The sequence below is a fragment of the Phocoena sinus genome, chromosome 16 (genome assembly GCF_008692025.1).
Source record: "Phocoena sinus isolate mPhoSin1 chromosome 16, mPhoSin1.pri, whole genome shotgun sequence".
Lineage (NCBI taxonomy): Eukaryota > Metazoa > Chordata > Mammalia > Artiodactyla > Phocoenidae > Phocoena > Phocoena sinus.
Window position 1 is genome coordinate 8,631,570 of NC_045778.1, and position 19,649 is coordinate 8,651,218.

The window sequence follows — 19,649 nt, forward strand, 5'->3', positions numbered from 1 at the left end:
CCATTTTCTCCCACCTCTTTACCTATTTACTTGAGCCTATCCTCTTTTGGGCCTGCCTTTCTCTCTTGCATAAGAAATCTTGTTCTTCGGCTAGGCATTATTTAAAACGCTATAAGTTCACTAAGACCTTAAGCAGTGTGATCACAGAACATGGGCCGTTAAGTTAGATGTTTAAGTGAACCTGAAAGTAAGACCGATATATACCATGTATAAAAATAATTAGGTGTTTGTATGTGCATATACAGATGAGATTACTTAATGGTGGAGGCCAGTAAAATGCTTTTTTTCTTGCCCCAGGTTATGGATAAATATGGAGAGTTCTATGGCCGAGACAGAATCAGCGAGTTACTTGGCATGGACAAAGCTGCCCTGGACTTCAGCGATGCCCGGGAAAAGAAGAAGCCAAAGAAAGACAGCTCCCTGTCGGCCGTGTGAGTGTTCATTCTGCTCTATCCGAGGTCTAGGTGGAAAGGAGGAAAAAGTAATACACTTCTGAACTTGCTAGTGCACTGATTTCCTTTCCTTCACTGAGAGAAACGGAGAATATATAAAGTCTGCTTTTGTACTTCCGGGTATTTTTGCACTATGGAATCAGCAGATGTAATCTATTAATTTTTGAAGGTGACTTTTTCATTATTTACTTAAAGCAAGAAAAAAAGATTTGTTTTATCGATGTGCCTTTTTATCCCTAAATGCCACTTAAGTTGAAGTCAAAGATGCAAAAGCATAATATTTGACTCGTTAATGCTTCCTGTTTGCAAAGAAGTTAGTTTTCTTAATTTTGGAAAAGGGAGCTATGTAGACCTTCTATTAGAAATAAGTTCATATTCTTGTAATTGTTGTGTTTTATTTAAATAGCAAAGACTTGGTATACTTAGTATACTATTACTTGGAAAGTTTATTTTAAAATGAGGCACTCTATTATACAGTGCTTGCATGGAATAATATGATATAATTAGAAGGATGTAAACCAGTTGAACCGAATTCACCTGAGATTGAATTTCACAGGCACGTGTAGTGTTAGTATACATATATATATATATACACATCTGTATCTGTCTTGCAAATTTAATCAACTATAATTCTAGAATTACAGTTGTAAAGCCTACATGCTTTTTAAAGTGTAATTTCTTATTGTAGCCACTTAACGATTTCAGAAAAAAACGTAATCGTTACCTTCCCTCATCTGTGTATTTAAGGTATCAGTCAATTAGGTATGTGACGATTTCTCTGAAAACATAAAGATTTAAGGTTCTGTAGAGCAATGTTAGTTTGTCTTAGATAACTATTTTAGCTAGCATTGAAAAACAACATTTTGGCTGATCTCTTTTATACTTTTTATCTCTCTGAAACCTTGTTAGAGCTAGTTGGGTCTTTAAAAATAATGTGAACCCAGTTCAAAAGTAGTTAGATAAGCAAATATATAGCAAGTTATGAATTTACATTTAAAATATTACCTGCGTACTTTAAGAAAACAAATGTGGTTCTTAAAGAAATGTGGTCACTATACGTAAGATGAAACACAGTTGGCAGCCCTTAGGCATTAAGGCCCTTATGTTAGAATATCACGTAAGGACTATGGTGAGAGGGGGGCTGCTGAGTTTCTTACTAGCATTTTCAGATCCCTGATAACCAATGTAGAATTAAATAGTTTTACTGAATTATGCATTTTCCATGGTCATATTTGTGACTCTAGAAAATGTCTGATAAAATAGAAGGAAAGTTTAGACTGTTTTTTTACTATGAACAGTTTTAAATTAGTGGAATTTTCCACTGTTTTACATAGTAAATGTTTGCAGGTTTGACCCCTAGCAAAGTACCAAGAAATTAATGTGGCTTTTATTAATACCTTTAAATATGGATAATAAAATTAGAAGAATAAAGATATAGTAAATAACACACATTACTAGGAAAAGATTTACATGTAGTGTTCCTTTATTAAAGTGTTTGGAAGGATTGAGTTTTCAAAGATTATCTGTTTTCTATATGAATAGTATCTTAATGTGAACATTTGCATATAAGGATGATTCATGTATCTATGTGTGCATGTATTTATTTATCAATCAGATACATAGGGCTTGGTATGTGCATATTTAAACAAGTGGCCAGTTCACCTCCTGGGGATAGAATGGCTGCCAGCAGCCAGAAAGCCTGCATGCTTCTTCATGTGTGTCTTTATGGAGTGAGAGGAGAGCTTATAATCTCAAAACCATCTAGCAAAACTCCTCAGCTTCTGGCTTCTAGTTTACCCTTGAACCAAGCCCTGTGGCCAGGTTAATGCCATGCCCTGATTGGCCTAGATCAGCTGTGCTCCATCCCTGGGGGTGGAGTCAGCTCCACCCAAACAGCATCACTGCCACTACTGGTGAGAAAAGAGTATTGTATACTACAAAATACCTTAATGCTGTTGGTAGGAAACTTGCTACCCTAATGCATGACAGGGATGGAAAACAACTAATCATAAGAACAAACTTCTAAATAAGTTAGAAACGACCATGGGAAGTTCAGACATCCTGATAAAAACCCTTATTTTGTTTTGGATTGCTTTCATGGGAAATAATGATGCTCTCATGCAAATTATCCAATGGGTTTATTTTTTTTTTCATCTCTCTCTTTTTTTAAGAAAAAGTATTCTTATATTGAAACCCACTAAATATTCATGAAATTTTAAAAAATATTATTTAATAATAAAATTAATTATAACTCAAAGACTGCTTTATTTCCTTAAAAAAATTAAACCTTAACTCTAAGGGGAAAAGTCTCCTAAGAAGTCAGCTTAGATTATCAACTATTTATCATTGCACTTGTAATTTAAGATTGGCCTAATTAAAAGAAATGATTAAAGAAGTAAAGACTAAAACAGTAAGTCTAGAGAAGCCTTTTTGAAAATAACACTAAAATTATATTATTATCATACCAATTCACTGGAATGTTGCAAAGGCTAACAAAATTATAATTTCTAGCCCCATAAACTGGTGACAAGTTCTGGAAAAAAGCGAAAATTAAAAATTAGTATATTTTAATACATGTATATTTTAATCTGCAAAGATCATGACTGTTTATGTTGATTCACTCATTCAACATTATTGAGAGACATTCAGTGTATGATATAACGTGCTTGGTGCTGGGGATTTCACAGACTAGTGAGGAAGGCATCAATACACATACATACATACACACCTACGCCTGCAAAACAACATGGGAAACGATTATAAAGGGAGGTGTCTACAAAGCACTATGGGAACCAAGGGGAAGGGTTAAATTCCTTCTTGGATAGAGAAGGAAGTAGAGAAGGGGCATTTCTGAAAACGATAGGAAACAAAACCAAAATGAATAAGCCCTTTCATTGGCAAAATCAGTACAGTTGTAAAACAAGTGTGGACATTTATGCAAGTTTTTATTAGTTGAACTAAAAATTATTCTGTTGGGATGCAATTATGAATATATAATGAAAGGGAGGAAAGTTTCGATATACCTATGTTAGTTAATTTAGTAGTTTCCAGGAATAATTGTCACATATACAGTGTTTATTTTATATTTAATATAGGAAAAGAAAAGGTCAAAAAGAAAAGACTATTTTTAAGTAATAGAGACATAGTGATGCTTTGTTTTGTTTTCCAAGATTCCTCTTAAAAAAAAAAAAAAAAAAAACACAAAACTCTGGAGTACATTTTCCAACAGAGCTCTCAGCTCTTCCCTGGGCTCCTGAACTAGAACTCGTCTCCTGAGATGGTTGCCAGCTCTGCCCCATGGAGAGTGAATGACAGCAGGCTTTTGCAAGCCTGTGAGTCTCTGCTTCATGTACATATCTACAAATTCTTCTTTTTTGTCTTTCCAGGCTGAACTCTATTGATGTGAAGTATCAGATGTGGAAACTAGGAGTCGTTTTCACTGACAATGTAAGCCAACTTCATTACCACAAAGTAAAACACACTCTGATTAGATGAGTTTGTTGGGCTTCAGTGGCTGGAAAGATGGCTATTTAAGAAAGCTACTTAAGGGCTTCCCTGGTGGCGCAGTGGTTGGGAGTCCGCCTGCCGATGCAGGGGACGCGGGTTCGTGCCCCCGTCCGGGAAAATCCTGCATGCTACGGAGCGGCTGGGCCCATGAGCCATGGTCGCTGAGCCTGCGCATCCAGAGCCTGTCCTCCGAAACGGGAGAGGCCACAACAACAGTGAGAGGCCCGCGTACCGCAAAAAAAAAAAAAAAAAGAAAGCTACTTAAATATCAGTTCGTTTAATACTGACCACATCTGAGAAAGACCCAGAGAAATACATGATTAATCAGCCCATATCTCATTCCATTTCTTTCAGTAGCTGAAAAATTAAAATATATTTACACGAGAAAATGAAATGGAGATGCAAATTCGTGTGTATTTTCATTCAGATTTTAGTTGAGCAATCGCATTCTTCAAAATTTTTATAGATGTTAGAAAGTTCTAAATAAACTTTTTAAAGTTCTTTTTTAACATTAATTGCAATCCATTTGTTTCTGCCAAATAAAGTACATTAAATTATTGTGCTCTTCTTCTTGATGGATCCTTCTTTTATCAAAGAGCATGAGAGCTTCTGAGTTAGGCCTAGGACCCACGTATATATCCAAATATTATGAAAAAAAAATCGCCCATGACTAAAAGCCACCAGCTGTCAAGGCAGAGAATCACATACTACCTCGTTGGCTCAATAGCATGACATTTTTGATTCTTAGAAATTCCAGTTTAAATAACTGTTACTGTCAGTTGTTTTTGTGCTACCATTTGCTGGCTATGGGAAGTTGCTAGAGAGAATCATGAAACATGGCTGAATCGATGGACTACAATTTTTGCTGTTAGATCGCAGCCCATCCCCTCATTACTGCTTCTTAATTCTTTTACCGTCTTCTCACTCCTCCTACAGAAAGGCTCGTAAAAACCTCCCCTAAGGCCTTCTGCTGTTCTTGCTGCCGTGCTTTCTTCCTTGGATATCTCACTGAGTCTCAAAATCTCGCTCTTATCTTAGCACTTTTATAGTGAACCTTAGTTCCGTTCTCCTAAAGACCTGTGACCCCCCCATCCCCCCAGTACTCCTGCCTCTGTCCCCACCCTGCCTCACCCAGCCGTGGGCCCAGAACTCTGGGTAACTTAGAGAACCCTCTGATATTCAAAATCAAGTCTTGAGTTATCTTTTAGGACTGTCAACTGTTAGTAGGGTGTCTTGCAGCTAACTTCTCATCTAACAATAGAAGCAACTCCCCTGAATAAAAAGGAGGCCACCCCAACTCAGCCACATGTGGCAACATCTGGAGACATTCTTGGTTGTCATGACTGGAGAGGGGGAGTTCTACTACCGGCAGCTAGTGAGTAGAGACCAGGGATGCTGCTAGCTATAACCATCCTACTATGCACAGGATGGCATCCACAACCAAGGATTATCTGGCCCAAACTATCAATAGTGGACATCAGTAAGTTGCTGTTGAGGAGTAAGTCAATACATTTTTCTCTGTGGGAGGATAAATAAAAAGAGCCACTCTGATATAAAGGAGAGAATGGCATTGAACCTTGCAGAACAGCTAAATCAAACTAAAATACACAAACAAACTGATATAACTGGTTGGCATTATATAAATCTTTAAGGAGATAAAGTCAGTGGAGTGGTTTTCATAGAATGAGAGCAGAGTCGTTTTTGACAATAGTATGTATTCTATTTTCTGAGATTATTTTCTCTCATTTTGTCTTAATAGTCCTTCCTCTACCTTGCCTGGTATATGGCCATGTCCGTTCTCGGACACTATAACAACTTTTTTTTTGCCGCTCATCTTCTTGACATTGCTATGGGATTCAAGACGTTAAGAACCATCTTGTCATCAGTAACACACAATGGCAAACAGGTAAAAGTTTATGTTTTCCTCCCCCTGCAAAAACTGAAAAAGCAACAAATATTCTAACAGACGTAACACCAAACCTCAAATGACAGTGTACAGTTTTAAAGACTGTTGTGAATAGAGGATCTGTACCTTTTCTCCTATAAACCATGCAGATTTGTAATTTGAGAGCCCCCGAGACCTACATTCAAGTCTTGGCTTGATGGATGAGCTGTGTGACCTTGGATAAATTACTTAGCATTCTTTTAAATCTCAACTCCCTCATTTTGTAAAATGAGTACAATAAAAGTACCTACCTTATAGGGGTTTTGTGAAAATTAAATAAAAACAGAAATGTGGAGGTCTTAGCACAGGCTCAAGCACATTAAACACTCAGGAAGGTAGTTACCATTTTGCTCCTAATATGATATCTGCTGTATCTGATACTGTGGCTAAACCAAAATGTGTTGCAACATCCTAACACACTAGTTATATTAGTAATAAAACCTGAGATGCTACATTCTTAATTTAATATAGTATTTTAAAACTGGATATCCATGGGCTCTTTTCTCCACTTTTAAATTGGGCAAAAGGAATAATAATGTTTCACACTTGACAAGGTCATGCTTACTTGGAGAAAAGCTGGCTTAATTCCAGATAGTCAGCTTATGTTCTAATACAACCCATTTGTAATGTTAAAACTTTCATTATTAATAAGCGTGTCATTCATTCTCTATTTATCAAGTGTCCAGTGGGAGGTAACACATTCTGTTAGTTATTTAGAATAACAGAGTCCTTCTTTTCCAGAATTTTATAATCCAGCGTATTTTAAAATCAGTGCCCTTCCCAAAACCTTGAACTGTGTCCACGGTTAAGTTCACATTACCATGACCTTCACTTTTCTAAATTTCAGCACAATGTTCTTATATATGTCACTCTAGTTTCTGAATATGAGTATGATATGCATGGCACGTCATGAGTCCGGTGACAAAAAGCGTACTATGCATATTCATCGGTCAATAAGTAAATTGGTTTCGAGCTCCCAGTATGTTCGAAGAACTGGAGATGCTAAATCTGTGGAGTATTTTCACACAAAACATATGGCGCTGCTTTCAATTTCTAAACTTTTATTTCTAAACTTTACTCCTTCTCTTTTTGAGGTATCAAATTTTCATTTGCAAAGATAATAGAGAGCTTAAATAGCCCTTATAGGTAAAACACACAGAAATTTACAGTGGCCTTATACTTAATTTATAGAAGTGAATTAAGCCCTCTATTAAGACAACATGTTTTTTCCAGATAATTATGAAGTGATTTTTAAAAGACTTAATATATGCTGCCACAGTTAAGAACACCAGGGGTATGTTGTAATCAGAGGAAGTAGACAAAAAATAATGCATTTTAGTGTGTTTAGAACTTCTGTGATAGAACCAGAAATATACTTTTACCACCTTGGTGAAAGTCATATTTTAAAAATATACATATTCATATACAAATTCTATGTATATTCACATATATATTCTATGAAATATACGCATATATATACATACTATATACGCATATGTATACATTATGTATAGTTTGGAATTAAAGAAAGATTACATAGAGCTGAAAAAAGACCTTTCAAACTGTGACTTTTATTTATATGTTGAGAAAATTTGCCTTCAAAATAGTGTTATTTATTAGCTATTAAAGTGTCTTTCCCTTTGATCATTGGTTTATGTTAACAAAGCCAGGCTTCTTAGTTTTATTTTTTTTAATATTTATGATACATATTAACAGTCGTGCATTTCCAGATATTAGAAACAATTCCTATTTCGTTTTAGGATATGATTGAAAGAAAACGTGATTTACAACCCCTCTTACTATCATAACAAACATGAGAGAGTTTTTGTTAGGAATGTAAATTATTTAAAGGGAATAGAACTTATAAAAAGAGAGAATGTATTTAATGTAGTATCTACTACCAAATATTTAGATGATAGAAAAATGAACATATTAAGCTGCTTATTAATATTATTAATATCAATATGAAACTAAATCAGAGTTTTATTCATGTTATTGTATGCATTTATTAGCCAATTAAGTAGTCAAGTTTTACATAAAATAGACTGGCAACTTGATAAAATATAGAAACTATGAAAATAGATTTCCCCACTGGGGGGATAAGAAAGGTATGAGGTGTGGATTCCATTAGCTTTTAGTCAGTAAATCCACTGACTTATATTTCTAATATATGTTCAATGTCACATTGCTTTCCAGCTTGTATTAACCGTTGGCTTATTAGCTGTTGTCGTATACCTATATACTGTCGTGGCATTCAATTTTTTCCGAAAATTCTACAATAAAAGTGAAGATGGCGATACACCGGACATGAAATGTGATGACATGCTAACGGTAAGTTCATACACTTTGATCTCCTATGAATGAAACAACTTCTCCTGCTTCTTCAACCCAAGGAATTGTGTAGTCATTCTTTAACAGTGAAGAATAGAAAATAGCGTACGCAGCAGAAAGTTGTGTGGCTTTTTAAAGAATTGACGATTTTCATTTTCTGTGGAACATGAAGGACTGTTTCTGCCAATTTTGCACATCTACGGCATCAGCCTGATAATTAGTAGAATGCTGAGTAAAGTCCTTAGAACTGGAAGGATTAACGTAAACACTTTAGCCTGTTGTTCGTATATTCTAGGAGAGCAGGTAAAATTATTTCCTTTTAGAAGGTTTAGGTATTTGTTCACCTTAGTGACTTGAACTGAAATTACTGAAGTCCAAAAATATCTCTTTTATATTGAGTATCCTGGGTTAAATTACCCTTTTAGTCTTGGTTTTAAAATCAACAGGTGTTAAAGATTTCATATTGCTTTATCACTCTTCTATAACCTGCATCTCTAATATGATAAATCAGAAATTACCATATATGAGATGCTAGACTGTGAAGGGGAAAATTAGACAAAATACTTAACCTCTAGCTGGAAAGAGATGAATCCTTCAGTGAGCTCCAAACTGAGATACCTATACAGTTGGGGCTGGTGTAAAAAGACATGGACATAATGATGCTAAAATTGCTCTAGAAAAAATAAACATCTCAAAGGAGTAGTGACAAAGACCTACTAATATTACAAAGACTGGTAATTAAGACAGTTTTTGTACTAGAGAATGACAGATCAATGGAATACAGTCTAGAAAGAGATTCAGATACACATGGAAATTAAAAGTATGATAAAAGTGGCCTTAGAAATTATGAAATGAAAAATAATTCAATAAATGGTATTGGTACCATGAATATGCTGTTAGGAGGAAGCTGCTAAAAGTGGATGCCAACCAAGTTCTTTACATCAAAATAAATTCCAAATGAAATAAACCTTTCAATGAAAAATGAAAGTTAGGATTTGACTTGTGAAATAATAACAATTTTTATTTATTTATTGCTTGCTTGCTGCGTCAGGTCTTTGTTGCTGCGCGCGGGCTTTCTTTAGTTGCAGTGAGCAGGGGCTGCTCTTCGTTGCGGTGCGTGGGCATCTCATTGCGGTGGCCTCTCGTTGCGGAGCATGGGCTCTAGGAGCGCGGGCTTCAATAGTTGTGGCGCGTGGGCTCTAGAGCACAGGCTAAGTAGTTGTGGCGCGTGGGCTTAGTTGCTCTGCGGCATGTGGGATCTTCCCGGACCAGGGCTCGAACCCGTGTCCCCTCCGTTGGCAGGCAGATTCTTAAGCACTGCACCACCAGGGAAGCCCCATAACAATTTTTTAATGGGGAAAGGTCTTTCTGAATATGACATAAAACCTAGGATCCATGTAAGCATAAAAAATTACTTTAAAAAGGAATAACTATAAGGAAAATCTTAAATGCAGATGACAAGCTAGCAAAAATATACTGAACACTGTAACAAAGGGCCAGTTTCTTTAATTTACAAAGTCTTTGTCACAACTGAGAGAAGAAATAACAAGCCAATAGAAAAATAAGCAAATTATATGACTAGACAATTCACTGTAAAATAAGTTGAATCAGCTTATAAATATGGAAAGATGCTCAGCCTCTATCATGTTGATACTTTAAAAAGTGCAAACCAAAGCAATCAGTTGCCACCTTTACCCATCAGGTTTGCAAAATATTAAAGTTTGTTAATACCCAGAGTTACTGGATTGGTTGAAAAGCTGGCACCTTCATGAACACTGTTGGGAATTTAAAATAACACAATTTGAGAGAAATTTTATAATATCTATTGAATTTTTAAGTGTACTTACCCTTTGACTTGTCAGTTCCATTGCTAGTAACTGACCTGTTTATTCACAAATATGCCTCGCTATATTCAAGGACATTAGCTGCTATAACAAATTGAAAATAATATAAATTATCCTCTATAGAGTCTTGATTAAATAAATTTTGGTAAATCCATGTAATGGAAAATATGTAGCTTTTTAAAATAGTAGTGAAATCTGTATATGCTGATATGGAAAGACATACAAATTATACTTGTGGGGAAAAAAAAAGATCAAAAGGATCCTAACTGTACAAGATGATACACACACATATGCTAGAACGTATATAATAGATATGCTAGAATACACATACTATTTTTCTGGAAGAATACATAAGAAACTTTTAACAAGAGTTCATACAGGAAGTAGGACCACAAGTCAAGGAGAGAGAAAACCTGTGCGCCGGGAGACTGACCGGTCACTAGTAGTAACCTCCACCAGAGTCGCTAACAGGGGACACTTTGCCACCCCCTCGCTGCTTCTCCACATCCATACCCTACCATTCTAGGCCCAGTGAGGGAAGGTACTTTAGAGATCCTTCATCTCCTCTTCTGTGTGCTGCCTTTAATACCACCTTGTCTCTCTGTCCCATGACCCTGAAGACTTGGGGGAGCAGCTGGCCAGATGCAGAGAGGGGAGCAGAGGGCTGGAGGAGGCAACAAGGCGCAAAGGAGGGTCAGTAAGGGCTAACGGTAGGCACTTGTGCCTACACTGACTCCGGGGAGATTCATTTATATTCCAGGAGAATCACCCCAATGGGTGTAAATCTCAAAATTCACCAGCCTCAGGTCAGAAAGTTGTCCTGTTCATTCCCAGAGGGTGTGATGCTCAGTGAACCGCTCAAGATTGGTGGAAAGTAGGGAGGGTTTCAGATGGGGATATGCAGTGGCCTGGGTTACACGCTGGGAACAACGTGTGACTTGGATTCGCCTCTCCTACCACAGTATGACCCCCAAAATATCCTGGTCTCTCACCCTCACATCATGAGTCGTATCTGACCCTGTTCAATTTGCCCTAATAGTGTTCTTATATGACTACATGTTGCATCTTGCTCTCAGGGTGTTTCCACTGCTCTTGTTAATTTTGTCAGTGGATTCATTGGGAGAAGAATCCATGCATTATTTGAACACGAGGTGGGTTAGGAAGACCACTGCCTTTACCTGGTTGATTTCACCCAATGACAGGGAAATGTATAAAGAAGGTAGGGAAGCTTGCCTCACTTTAGGATGAGGAAATTGGCTTCTTGAGGTTTTCATCTGTGGGCTTGGGACTGAGCTACAGCCAGGATTTTGTTCAGTTTCAGGAATTTCTGTCTATATGGGTGAGACTGCCTCTGACCAGCTCTGTTGTAGGTATTTCTGTCTCTACAAATAACAATGAACAGATCTTGCCTTTGGCTGAGGTGAGGTTGGAGGCGTCGTAAGTTTGCATCTTAGGTGTTTCTTTCTTGAAACAGAAAACTCAGTTCCAGGATGCAGACTACACCTCGGCTCCTACCTCTTCCATAGTTATGTACTGCTGTCAGTCGGTCGAACCAGACAGGAGTCTGTGTACTCTGCACAGTCCATTTCCAGGTGATTGTTCTTAACTACTGTGTCAGAGGCCGCATTACCTAGGTTAACCTTTCAATTTTAGACGTAAAAACCCCTTTTAATTGCCTCGTACTAATGCTTGTGCAGGGAGGTTTTGAAGAAGCCATAGCCACTTAAAATGTAAGTAATCACTGACAGTAATGCTCATTAAAAGTGGAGGCTTAGTAAAACCAAACAGCTAGCAAGACAGAATTATGGAGTAGCAGGTGGTCAGATTTCACTGTTTTAACTCCCCAAAGAGAATCCTTTTTTTTTTTTTTTTTTTTTTTTTTGCGGTACGCAGGCCTCTCACTGTTGTGGCCTCTCCCATTACGGAGCACAGGCTCTGGACCCACAGGCTCAGCGGCCATGGCTCACGGGCCCAGCCGCTCCATGGCATGTGGGATCTTCCCAGACCGGGGCACGAACCCGTGTCCCCTGCATCGGCAGGCAGACTCTCAACCACTGCGTCACCAGGGAAGCCCGAGAATCCTTTCTTTATGCCAGTCTCCTTAGCATTTCTTTTTCAAAGAGTGAAGTCCAGTATTCTCATCTGAGATAGGTTTTCCTCACTCACGTCGTATTTTATTGCTGTCATCCTGAGTTCCCGTCGCATTTGTTGTTTCAGGTTGTTTCTTCAGGTCTCAGAGAGCATTCGTAGGTTTTCTGGGGGACGTAATTCACCGCCAGTGTTTCATAACTTACAGCAGGTGGCACTGTAGCTGCAGTTTTGCAGAGTCAGTGATGATTCATACTTAAATTTCTTTTCTTCTTTCTTTACTTATTTATTTGGAATCATGGTGTTTTGAGCCAGAGAATCTAATTAATCCAGCCATAACCTGATAGAATTTGAACCTCTTCACCAAGAATGTAGGAGAAGAAATTGAAAAGTAATCTAAAGTTTTCAAGTCCAGGGCAAAAAGCTGATTGCAGCTAGAGAGCCAGGGAGACTGACGTGGCATATGTAAGAGCACTCATCTCAAAAGGAGTGGTTTTCAGCCTCAAATGCCCAGAGGAATCACCAGGAAAACTCTCTGTAAATCCACAGACCTTCAAGACCAACCCCAGATCCCCTGAGTCAGAAACTGTAGGAAAGGTATCAAGACCTGTGTATTTGGGAAAAAGCTTTCCAGGTGGTTGAGCTAAAAAGTATACTCCTAGGGAAGTAACCTGCTTAAGTAGTTGTTCTAAAGTACTTATTTTACCCCATCTTCTCAACAAATAATCTGTTTCTCTCTAGTTCAACCTCTATCTGTTTTTCTCTCCCTGTGTCTGTTTCTCTCCCCACACCTGCCTTTTTTTTTTTTTTTTTTGGCCAAGGTAAAGATCTTATAAGGATCTTCACCAGTCCCTAGAAACTGTTACTCTTCAGTGTCCCCTAAAGGCAGCATAAACAATGGTTAACCCCAGAATGTATGTTTAGGAGGTGGATGGTCACAGAACGTTAAATCTTGAGAATAAGCAAGTGCCCTGTCTCCATTTCTGTAGCACCAGGCACCTTCCTCCCTCATTACTCAGGTTCTCTGAAGAAAGCGGTGTCACTTTTTGCTGCCCAGCATCGCTCCTCCAGCTCTTATGATCAGGTTGAGTCTGATTCTCTGAAAAGGAAGGTAGATGAAAGGACTTCCCTTTTCAGGCACAGAATGGTAATCTGACAGGCTGCCGCCTCCTGTGAGTGGCTGGTCACCCCATTTCCTCCTACTCCACCACAGCAGCCATGGCCCTGCTATCTCTGGTGAGAACTTCTGATAATGAAGGAGAAGGTTGGGAAAATCAACATCAGAATCCCACTGGTGAACTGTGCATTTTATTCTTTTTCACTTTGGTATCTTATTAAGCCTAACTAAGCACATCCACAAAACTCTACCTCTCTTTTCACAGCATGACCGTGTTTCATTTTAATGAAATATGGTGGAATCCCCTCCTCAGAATCCTTAGTGCTATCACAGAACGAAGGCGAGCAGTGAGATGCACATATTGCCAAGAGAGGCCAAGTGGCTGACGAGAGATCTAAAAAGGAGACATTTACTTCGGTAATTTAGCCTCATTCCATGGTCTTGTTTTCAGCTTTATAGTCTAGAAAGTAAAAGTGAATCATTTGCTTGAGGACAGACTCACATTAACCAGACTCCTAAGAGTATCAGTCAGAATACCAACATTCCACTCATTAAAAGTTCATTAAAAGTTCAAGCAACAAGTTGATAGTCTCTTCTCTATAGAAAAACTCTATGTGGGGAGCCAAATTATAATCCAAAAGTCTTGGTCAGCAGGAATTAGCAGGAGGAATTAGCTAGAGCATCTTAGTCACATACATGTCAAATAAGTGGGCTTGGAGGGCTAGGGCATTCCAGGACCTGAACAGGGAACTGCAGTGATCCACTGTTGGCCCACTATGGCTATTAGTGTGGGGAGTCAAAGGGCCAGAATTTGACCTGGAGAAATGCCAGACCACAGCCAGGTAGATTGTCCAAATTAAGTCACCAGCCAAAGCAGGCAGGGGGAGTTTTACAAAGAAAGCTAAGAATGGGAAAGCCAGGAAAGGATGGCCTATGTTAGTTCACTAAGTAAAGAGTGGGCAGCTGCAATAATAATTCTATTTCCTGTAGCCACAGTTAGTCACATGTGTGGACAGATTTGGAGAAAAACATATAACCCCCAATTTTTCTTAATAAAAATAAGAAATGCATGTGGTAAACACTAATTCCAACAGTATGCAAGAATATACAGGGAAAATAAAACTTTCTCTACCCACACATCCACCATTTACGGTTTCAAGCACTGTTTTAGACAAACAGTTCTAAGAAATTAATGCCATGTCCTGAGGGCTTCTCTTAAATGTCTTCAAATTTTAATTTCTAAAGATTGATTCAGCACGTGGTACCAGGAATCCAGAATGTTTAAGCCTCCAGGAGATGTGGATGCAGGATTGAGTTTAGGCACCATTGGTCTCATCAGGCTGTCTGTAAAATGGGACTATCCTGGCCTCTCTGTAAGAGAGACCCCTTCCCTGGGCTGCAGAACAGTTCTGGGGTGATGCTCTTTGCTTATTGCATCCCAGACTGACCAACCTCTTTTCTGAGTGACCCAATCTTTTTTTTTTTTAATTTTATTTAAGTACAATTGATTCACAATGTTGCATTAATTTTTGCTGTACAGCACAGTGATTCCGTTATACATATGTATATATTCTTTTTGTATTTTTTTCCATTACGGTTTATCACAGGATATTGAATATAGTTCCCTGTGCCATGCAGTAGGACCTTGTTGTTTATCCATCCTATAGATAATACTTTGCATCTGCTAATCCCAAACTCCCAATCCATCCCTCCTCCGACTCCCCCAGTCTTGGCAACCACAAGTCTGTTCTCTATGTCTGTGAGTCTGTTTCTGTTTTGTAGATATGTTCATTTGTGTCATATTTTAGATTCCACATATAAATGATATAATATGGTATTTGTCTTTCTCTTTCTGACTTACTTAGCTTAGTATGACAATCTCTAGTTGCATCCATATTGCTGCAAATGGCATTATTTCATTCTTTTTATGGCTGAGTAATATTCCATTTTGTGTGTGTGTGTGTGTGTGTGTGTGTGTGTGTGTACCACATCTTCTTTATCCATCCGTCAGTGGACTTTTAGGTTATTTCCATGTCTTGGCTATTGTAAATAGTGCTGCAGTGAACATGGGGACGCATGTATCTGTACGAATTACAGTTTTGTCTGGGTATATGCTCAGGAGTGGAATTGCTGGATCATATGGCAACTCTATTTTTAGTTTTTTAAGGAACCTCCATACTGTTCTCCATAATGGCTGTACAAATTTACATTCCCACCAACAGTGTAGGAGGGTTCCCTTTTCTCCACACCTTCTCCAGCATTTATTTGTATTGATAAGATTTTTTTAATGATGGCTATTCTGACCAGTGTGAGGCGGTACCCCACTGTAGTCTTGATATGCATTTCTCTAATAATTAGTGATAATGAGCATCTTTTCGTGTGCCTTTTGGCCAGCTGTATGTTGTCTTTGGAGAAATGTCTGTTTAGGTCTTCTGCCCATTATTCGATTGGGTGGTTTGTTTTTTTCTTATTGAATTGTATGAGCTGTTTGTATATTTTGGAAATTAAGCCCTTACCAGTCACATGATTTGCAGATATTTTCTGCCAGTCCATGTTTTGCTTATGGTTTCCTTTTTGTTTTGCTTCTGGTTTCCTTTGTTGCGCAAAAGCTTGTAAGTTTGATTAGATGCCATTCGTTTATTTTTGCTTTCACTGCTATTGCCTAAGTGACCCAACCTTTATTTAATTCTGTTCATTAAATTCCAGGCGTCTGACTTAGATGCAGAATACAAGAAGTTTCCTATCAGCAATTGGCTGTTGAACTATGAGCATTTTGGTATCATCTTGCTGCCTATTCTTTGCCTGAGCTTTATGTTCTTTAAAATGACCTGAGAATCTGAGGTCTATTTGAGCCGTTCTCCGTGAGAACAGCTGACCAGTCATAACTTTTCACTCCTCAGTCATCCCATCCCACAAGTGATTTTTGAGTACCTATCATGTGCTGGACATTATTTAGGCACTGATGATAGAGTAGTAACCCAAGTAATTCTTATAATGGGACTAATTCTAGTGGAGTGAGATAGATCATAAAACATCAAATGAAAAACTAAGTTGGAGATACAAGTCTGGAATTCAGGAAAGAGACCCAAGATGTAAATAGAAATTTTTTGAAGTAATTAGCACAGATGATATTTAAGCATGAAACTGGAAAAGTTCCCCAAGGGAGTATCCTAAAAGAAACAAAAAGTCAGAGAACCCAATCCTGGGCATTAGTTCATGAAGAGATAGGGAGATGAGGAAGACCCAGCCAAGGGGGCTGAGAAGGAATGACCGGAAATGCAGGATAAAACCAGAGGAGGGCGGTGTCTCACTGAGCGAAGATGCTGTTTTGAGGTCGTCTTTGCCCCGTTCGTTAGGGTTGCGGCAGACAGTGAGTTTTTTGTTTTGCATTGATGGGTGACATCAGTTGGGTAAATGAGAGTGTCTCGAACAGTCTGAGGAGGCCTCATGGAAGAAAGATTATTCATTGAGGTTCTGAAGGATGAGTAGGTTCTAATGGGATACAGATGGGAAAGAATATTGCAAGATGAGAATATGCAGGCAAAGGAAGATCTAGAATCAGGAATACTGTATTTGGAGGAGGCATGGGTAGAGGAGAGGGCGGTGCTTGGGAGAGGGGAACTTAGAGAGGGGAAGTAGGGCTAAATCAGAGGGCCTGGAATGGAGAGTGTGGACTTATCCTAAATAAAGATAAAACCCTAGATGCTTAATCCAGTGGTCCTGATGTTGCCCCCCCAGAGGACACCTGGCAATGTCTGCACACATTTTTGGTTGTGGGGTGGGGCGCTACTGGCATCTAGTGAGAGTAGAGGCCAGAGATCCTTCTAACATATGCTACAGTGCATAAGACAGACCTCACAACAAAGAATTATCTGGCCTAAAATGTTAATGATTTTGAGGCTGAGAAACCCTACCCCAAAGCGCTTTACTGCACCCCTCTTTTTTGGCAATGGACACTTGCAGCTGTACGTGTTGTCGGTGGCTTTAAAGTTTAAACAATGAGCTGCTAGTTCTTCCCTGCCTCTCTCATTTTTCTTTATTCTAGACATTAAAGTTAAAATTTTTTCGCATTATATTCCAATGTGATAGATGAGAGGATGGTAAGTGTTAAGTCTGGTTTCTTCCTCACTTAATTTCTAACATTCCATCCAGTTATACAATGGACTTTTACTTCCCCATTCCTTTGTCTGTTATGCTCACAAAAAACTGAACAGTGCAATTAAATATAGTTTTGTGGCCCTTACTGTGATCCTAATGGGATAACCTTATGCCTGATGCCAGTGAGGTAGTTTTCATATCCTGCAAAGTATGACAGCAGGCGCTAAGCAGAGTATGCAGCACAGAGTTTTGTTTAAAAGACAGCAGAGGGCTTCCCTGGTGGCGCAGTGGTTGAGAGTCCGCCTGCCGATGCAGGGGACACGGGTTCGTGCCCCGGTCCGGGAGGATCCCACGTGCCGCCGAGCGGCTGGGCCCGTGAGCCATGGCCGCTGAGCCTGCGCGTCCGGAGCCTGTGCTCCACAGCGGGAGAGGCCACGACAGTGAGAGGCCCGTGTACCGCAAAAAAACCCAAAAACCAAAAAAACAAAAAAATAACTATAAAAGACAGCAGAATGTAAGAGCCAAGTGTTTGCATCACAATTACAAACACTGAAACAAAAAGAGGTGATGTAGAAGGCAAAGATGCTCATCATTTCCACAGTGAAGATTAGGAACAAGAGAGACAATCTTAGGTGTGTTGAGTATAAAAATGGGCACTGGTCCTCCAGGAAGTGAAGCCACTCCTCTCTTTTCCAGTGCTATATGTTCCACATGTATGTTGGGGTACGTGCCGGAGGGGGTATCGGTGATGAAATCGAAGACCCAGCCGGCGACGAGTATGAGATCTATCGAATCATCTTTGATATCACCTTCTTCTTCTTTGTAATTGTCATTCTCTTGGCCATAATACAAGGTAAGCATCACCCTCAAGGAGATCTAGAATTTGACCTACATATTGTTGAAGCTAACATTAAAGACGGGGTAAGAATGTCAGGTGTTTCTTAGAAAAGCCAAATAGAACTCTTCCGTTCAGTGTTTCTTCATGGGAAATCTGTAGAGGGAAAAACAAAGAAGCAAGGGACCCTGCTCTGGCCGGGAGATGGCTACAGGTTTCTCTGGCCTCCTTTCAAATAACAGAATGGAAAGAGCACTTTCCTGGGTCTGATTTCCTGCCCTGTCGCTGATGACCTTTACAACTAGTGGTGGGTGAGCCATCTAGCCTCTTTGGGTCTATCACATGGAAATCATATAAACCTCTAAGCCATGGGTTATTGAAAAGATTTCTTTAAAAATGATGTCTGTTCCGTGTGCCCTGGGAGCAGAATGCTGTTCTTCACATTTGACGAAACTGAGCCATAGTAAGTCTAAGAAACTTGGCTGAAGTGTACAGCTGAAAAGTGTCAGGGCTGGAATCCAAAGGCACAGGGTCTGGACCCAGAGCCGTCACGGGCAACCACCGTGCCACGTTGACCCGTTCGATCTTCCTTTTACTCCAAGGGAACTTGGAGCGGGTAGTTTTTTCCTCTCCTTTTATTCCAAGGTAACTTTTTTTTCCCTCAGAAAAATCACTCGTGTTGTCTTCTTCTGCTTACACATTTATCCTAGCTTGAATTAAATGTCTATAAATGGGACATTATCCTCTAAATTCCACGGGCAAGAAAATGATACCCTTTTATCAGTAAAGTACAGGAACACGTTTAAAGGATTCATAACCCTTCCTTTATGTCTTTATTGAGTGTAACAATAATGTGTTTACAAGAGGGCAAAGTCATATAAAGCACTTGGAAGAAAACGTACAGCCTGGCAAGTCACAGGAGAAAAGGGAACAAAGCAGCAGGAAGCCGTTAGTTGCTGACTGCTGCAGTTAATAATGCTAGGGAAAGTTTATTGATGACGAACTTGTGAAAAAAATGATTTGAGAAAAATTCCTCACAGTTAATATGGGCCTGTTTGATTTGCAAATTAGCACTTGACAATCTTATTAGTGGCATTTTCTGTACTTTATGACCATCAATCTCCATTGCTCCTTCTTGGCGTGAAGCAGGTAGTAACATACCATTTCTTGATGCCAAGGTAACCCAAGGTTTTTCCTGCTGTCACTTCACTTTTAAACCCCTTTTCAGGCAGTATGTATGTGCCCTGGGAACTGCATGTATGTCTGCCCCGCAAAGACAGAACGCTGCTGCCCTCGTAGGAGTATCTGGTGTGCGCTCACATCTTCTGCCAAGCTCTGAGCATCTCTCAGCATCAGTGTCATGGTCCCTTTCCTTGGGAGGCTTAGCCAAGGGGCTGTGAATTTCATTATCCTTCTATGGTTGATAGATTAA

At 39.1% G+C, this 19,649-nt stretch overlaps 1 protein-coding gene across 1 annotated transcript in view; it reads left to right on the forward strand.

The window, feature by feature from the left end:
• RYR2 (ryanodine receptor 2) overlaps positions 1–19,649 on the forward strand; it is a 644,069-nt gene that overhangs the window by 609,647 nt on the left and 14,773 nt on the right. Inside the window, 5 exon segments of the mRNA XM_032609082.1 lie at positions 298–431; positions 3,839–3,899; positions 5,719–5,865; positions 8,101–8,235; positions 18,079–18,235. Coding sequence (XP_032464973.1) covers positions 298–431; positions 3,839–3,899; positions 5,719–5,865; positions 8,101–8,235; positions 18,079–18,235 — 634 coding nt within the window.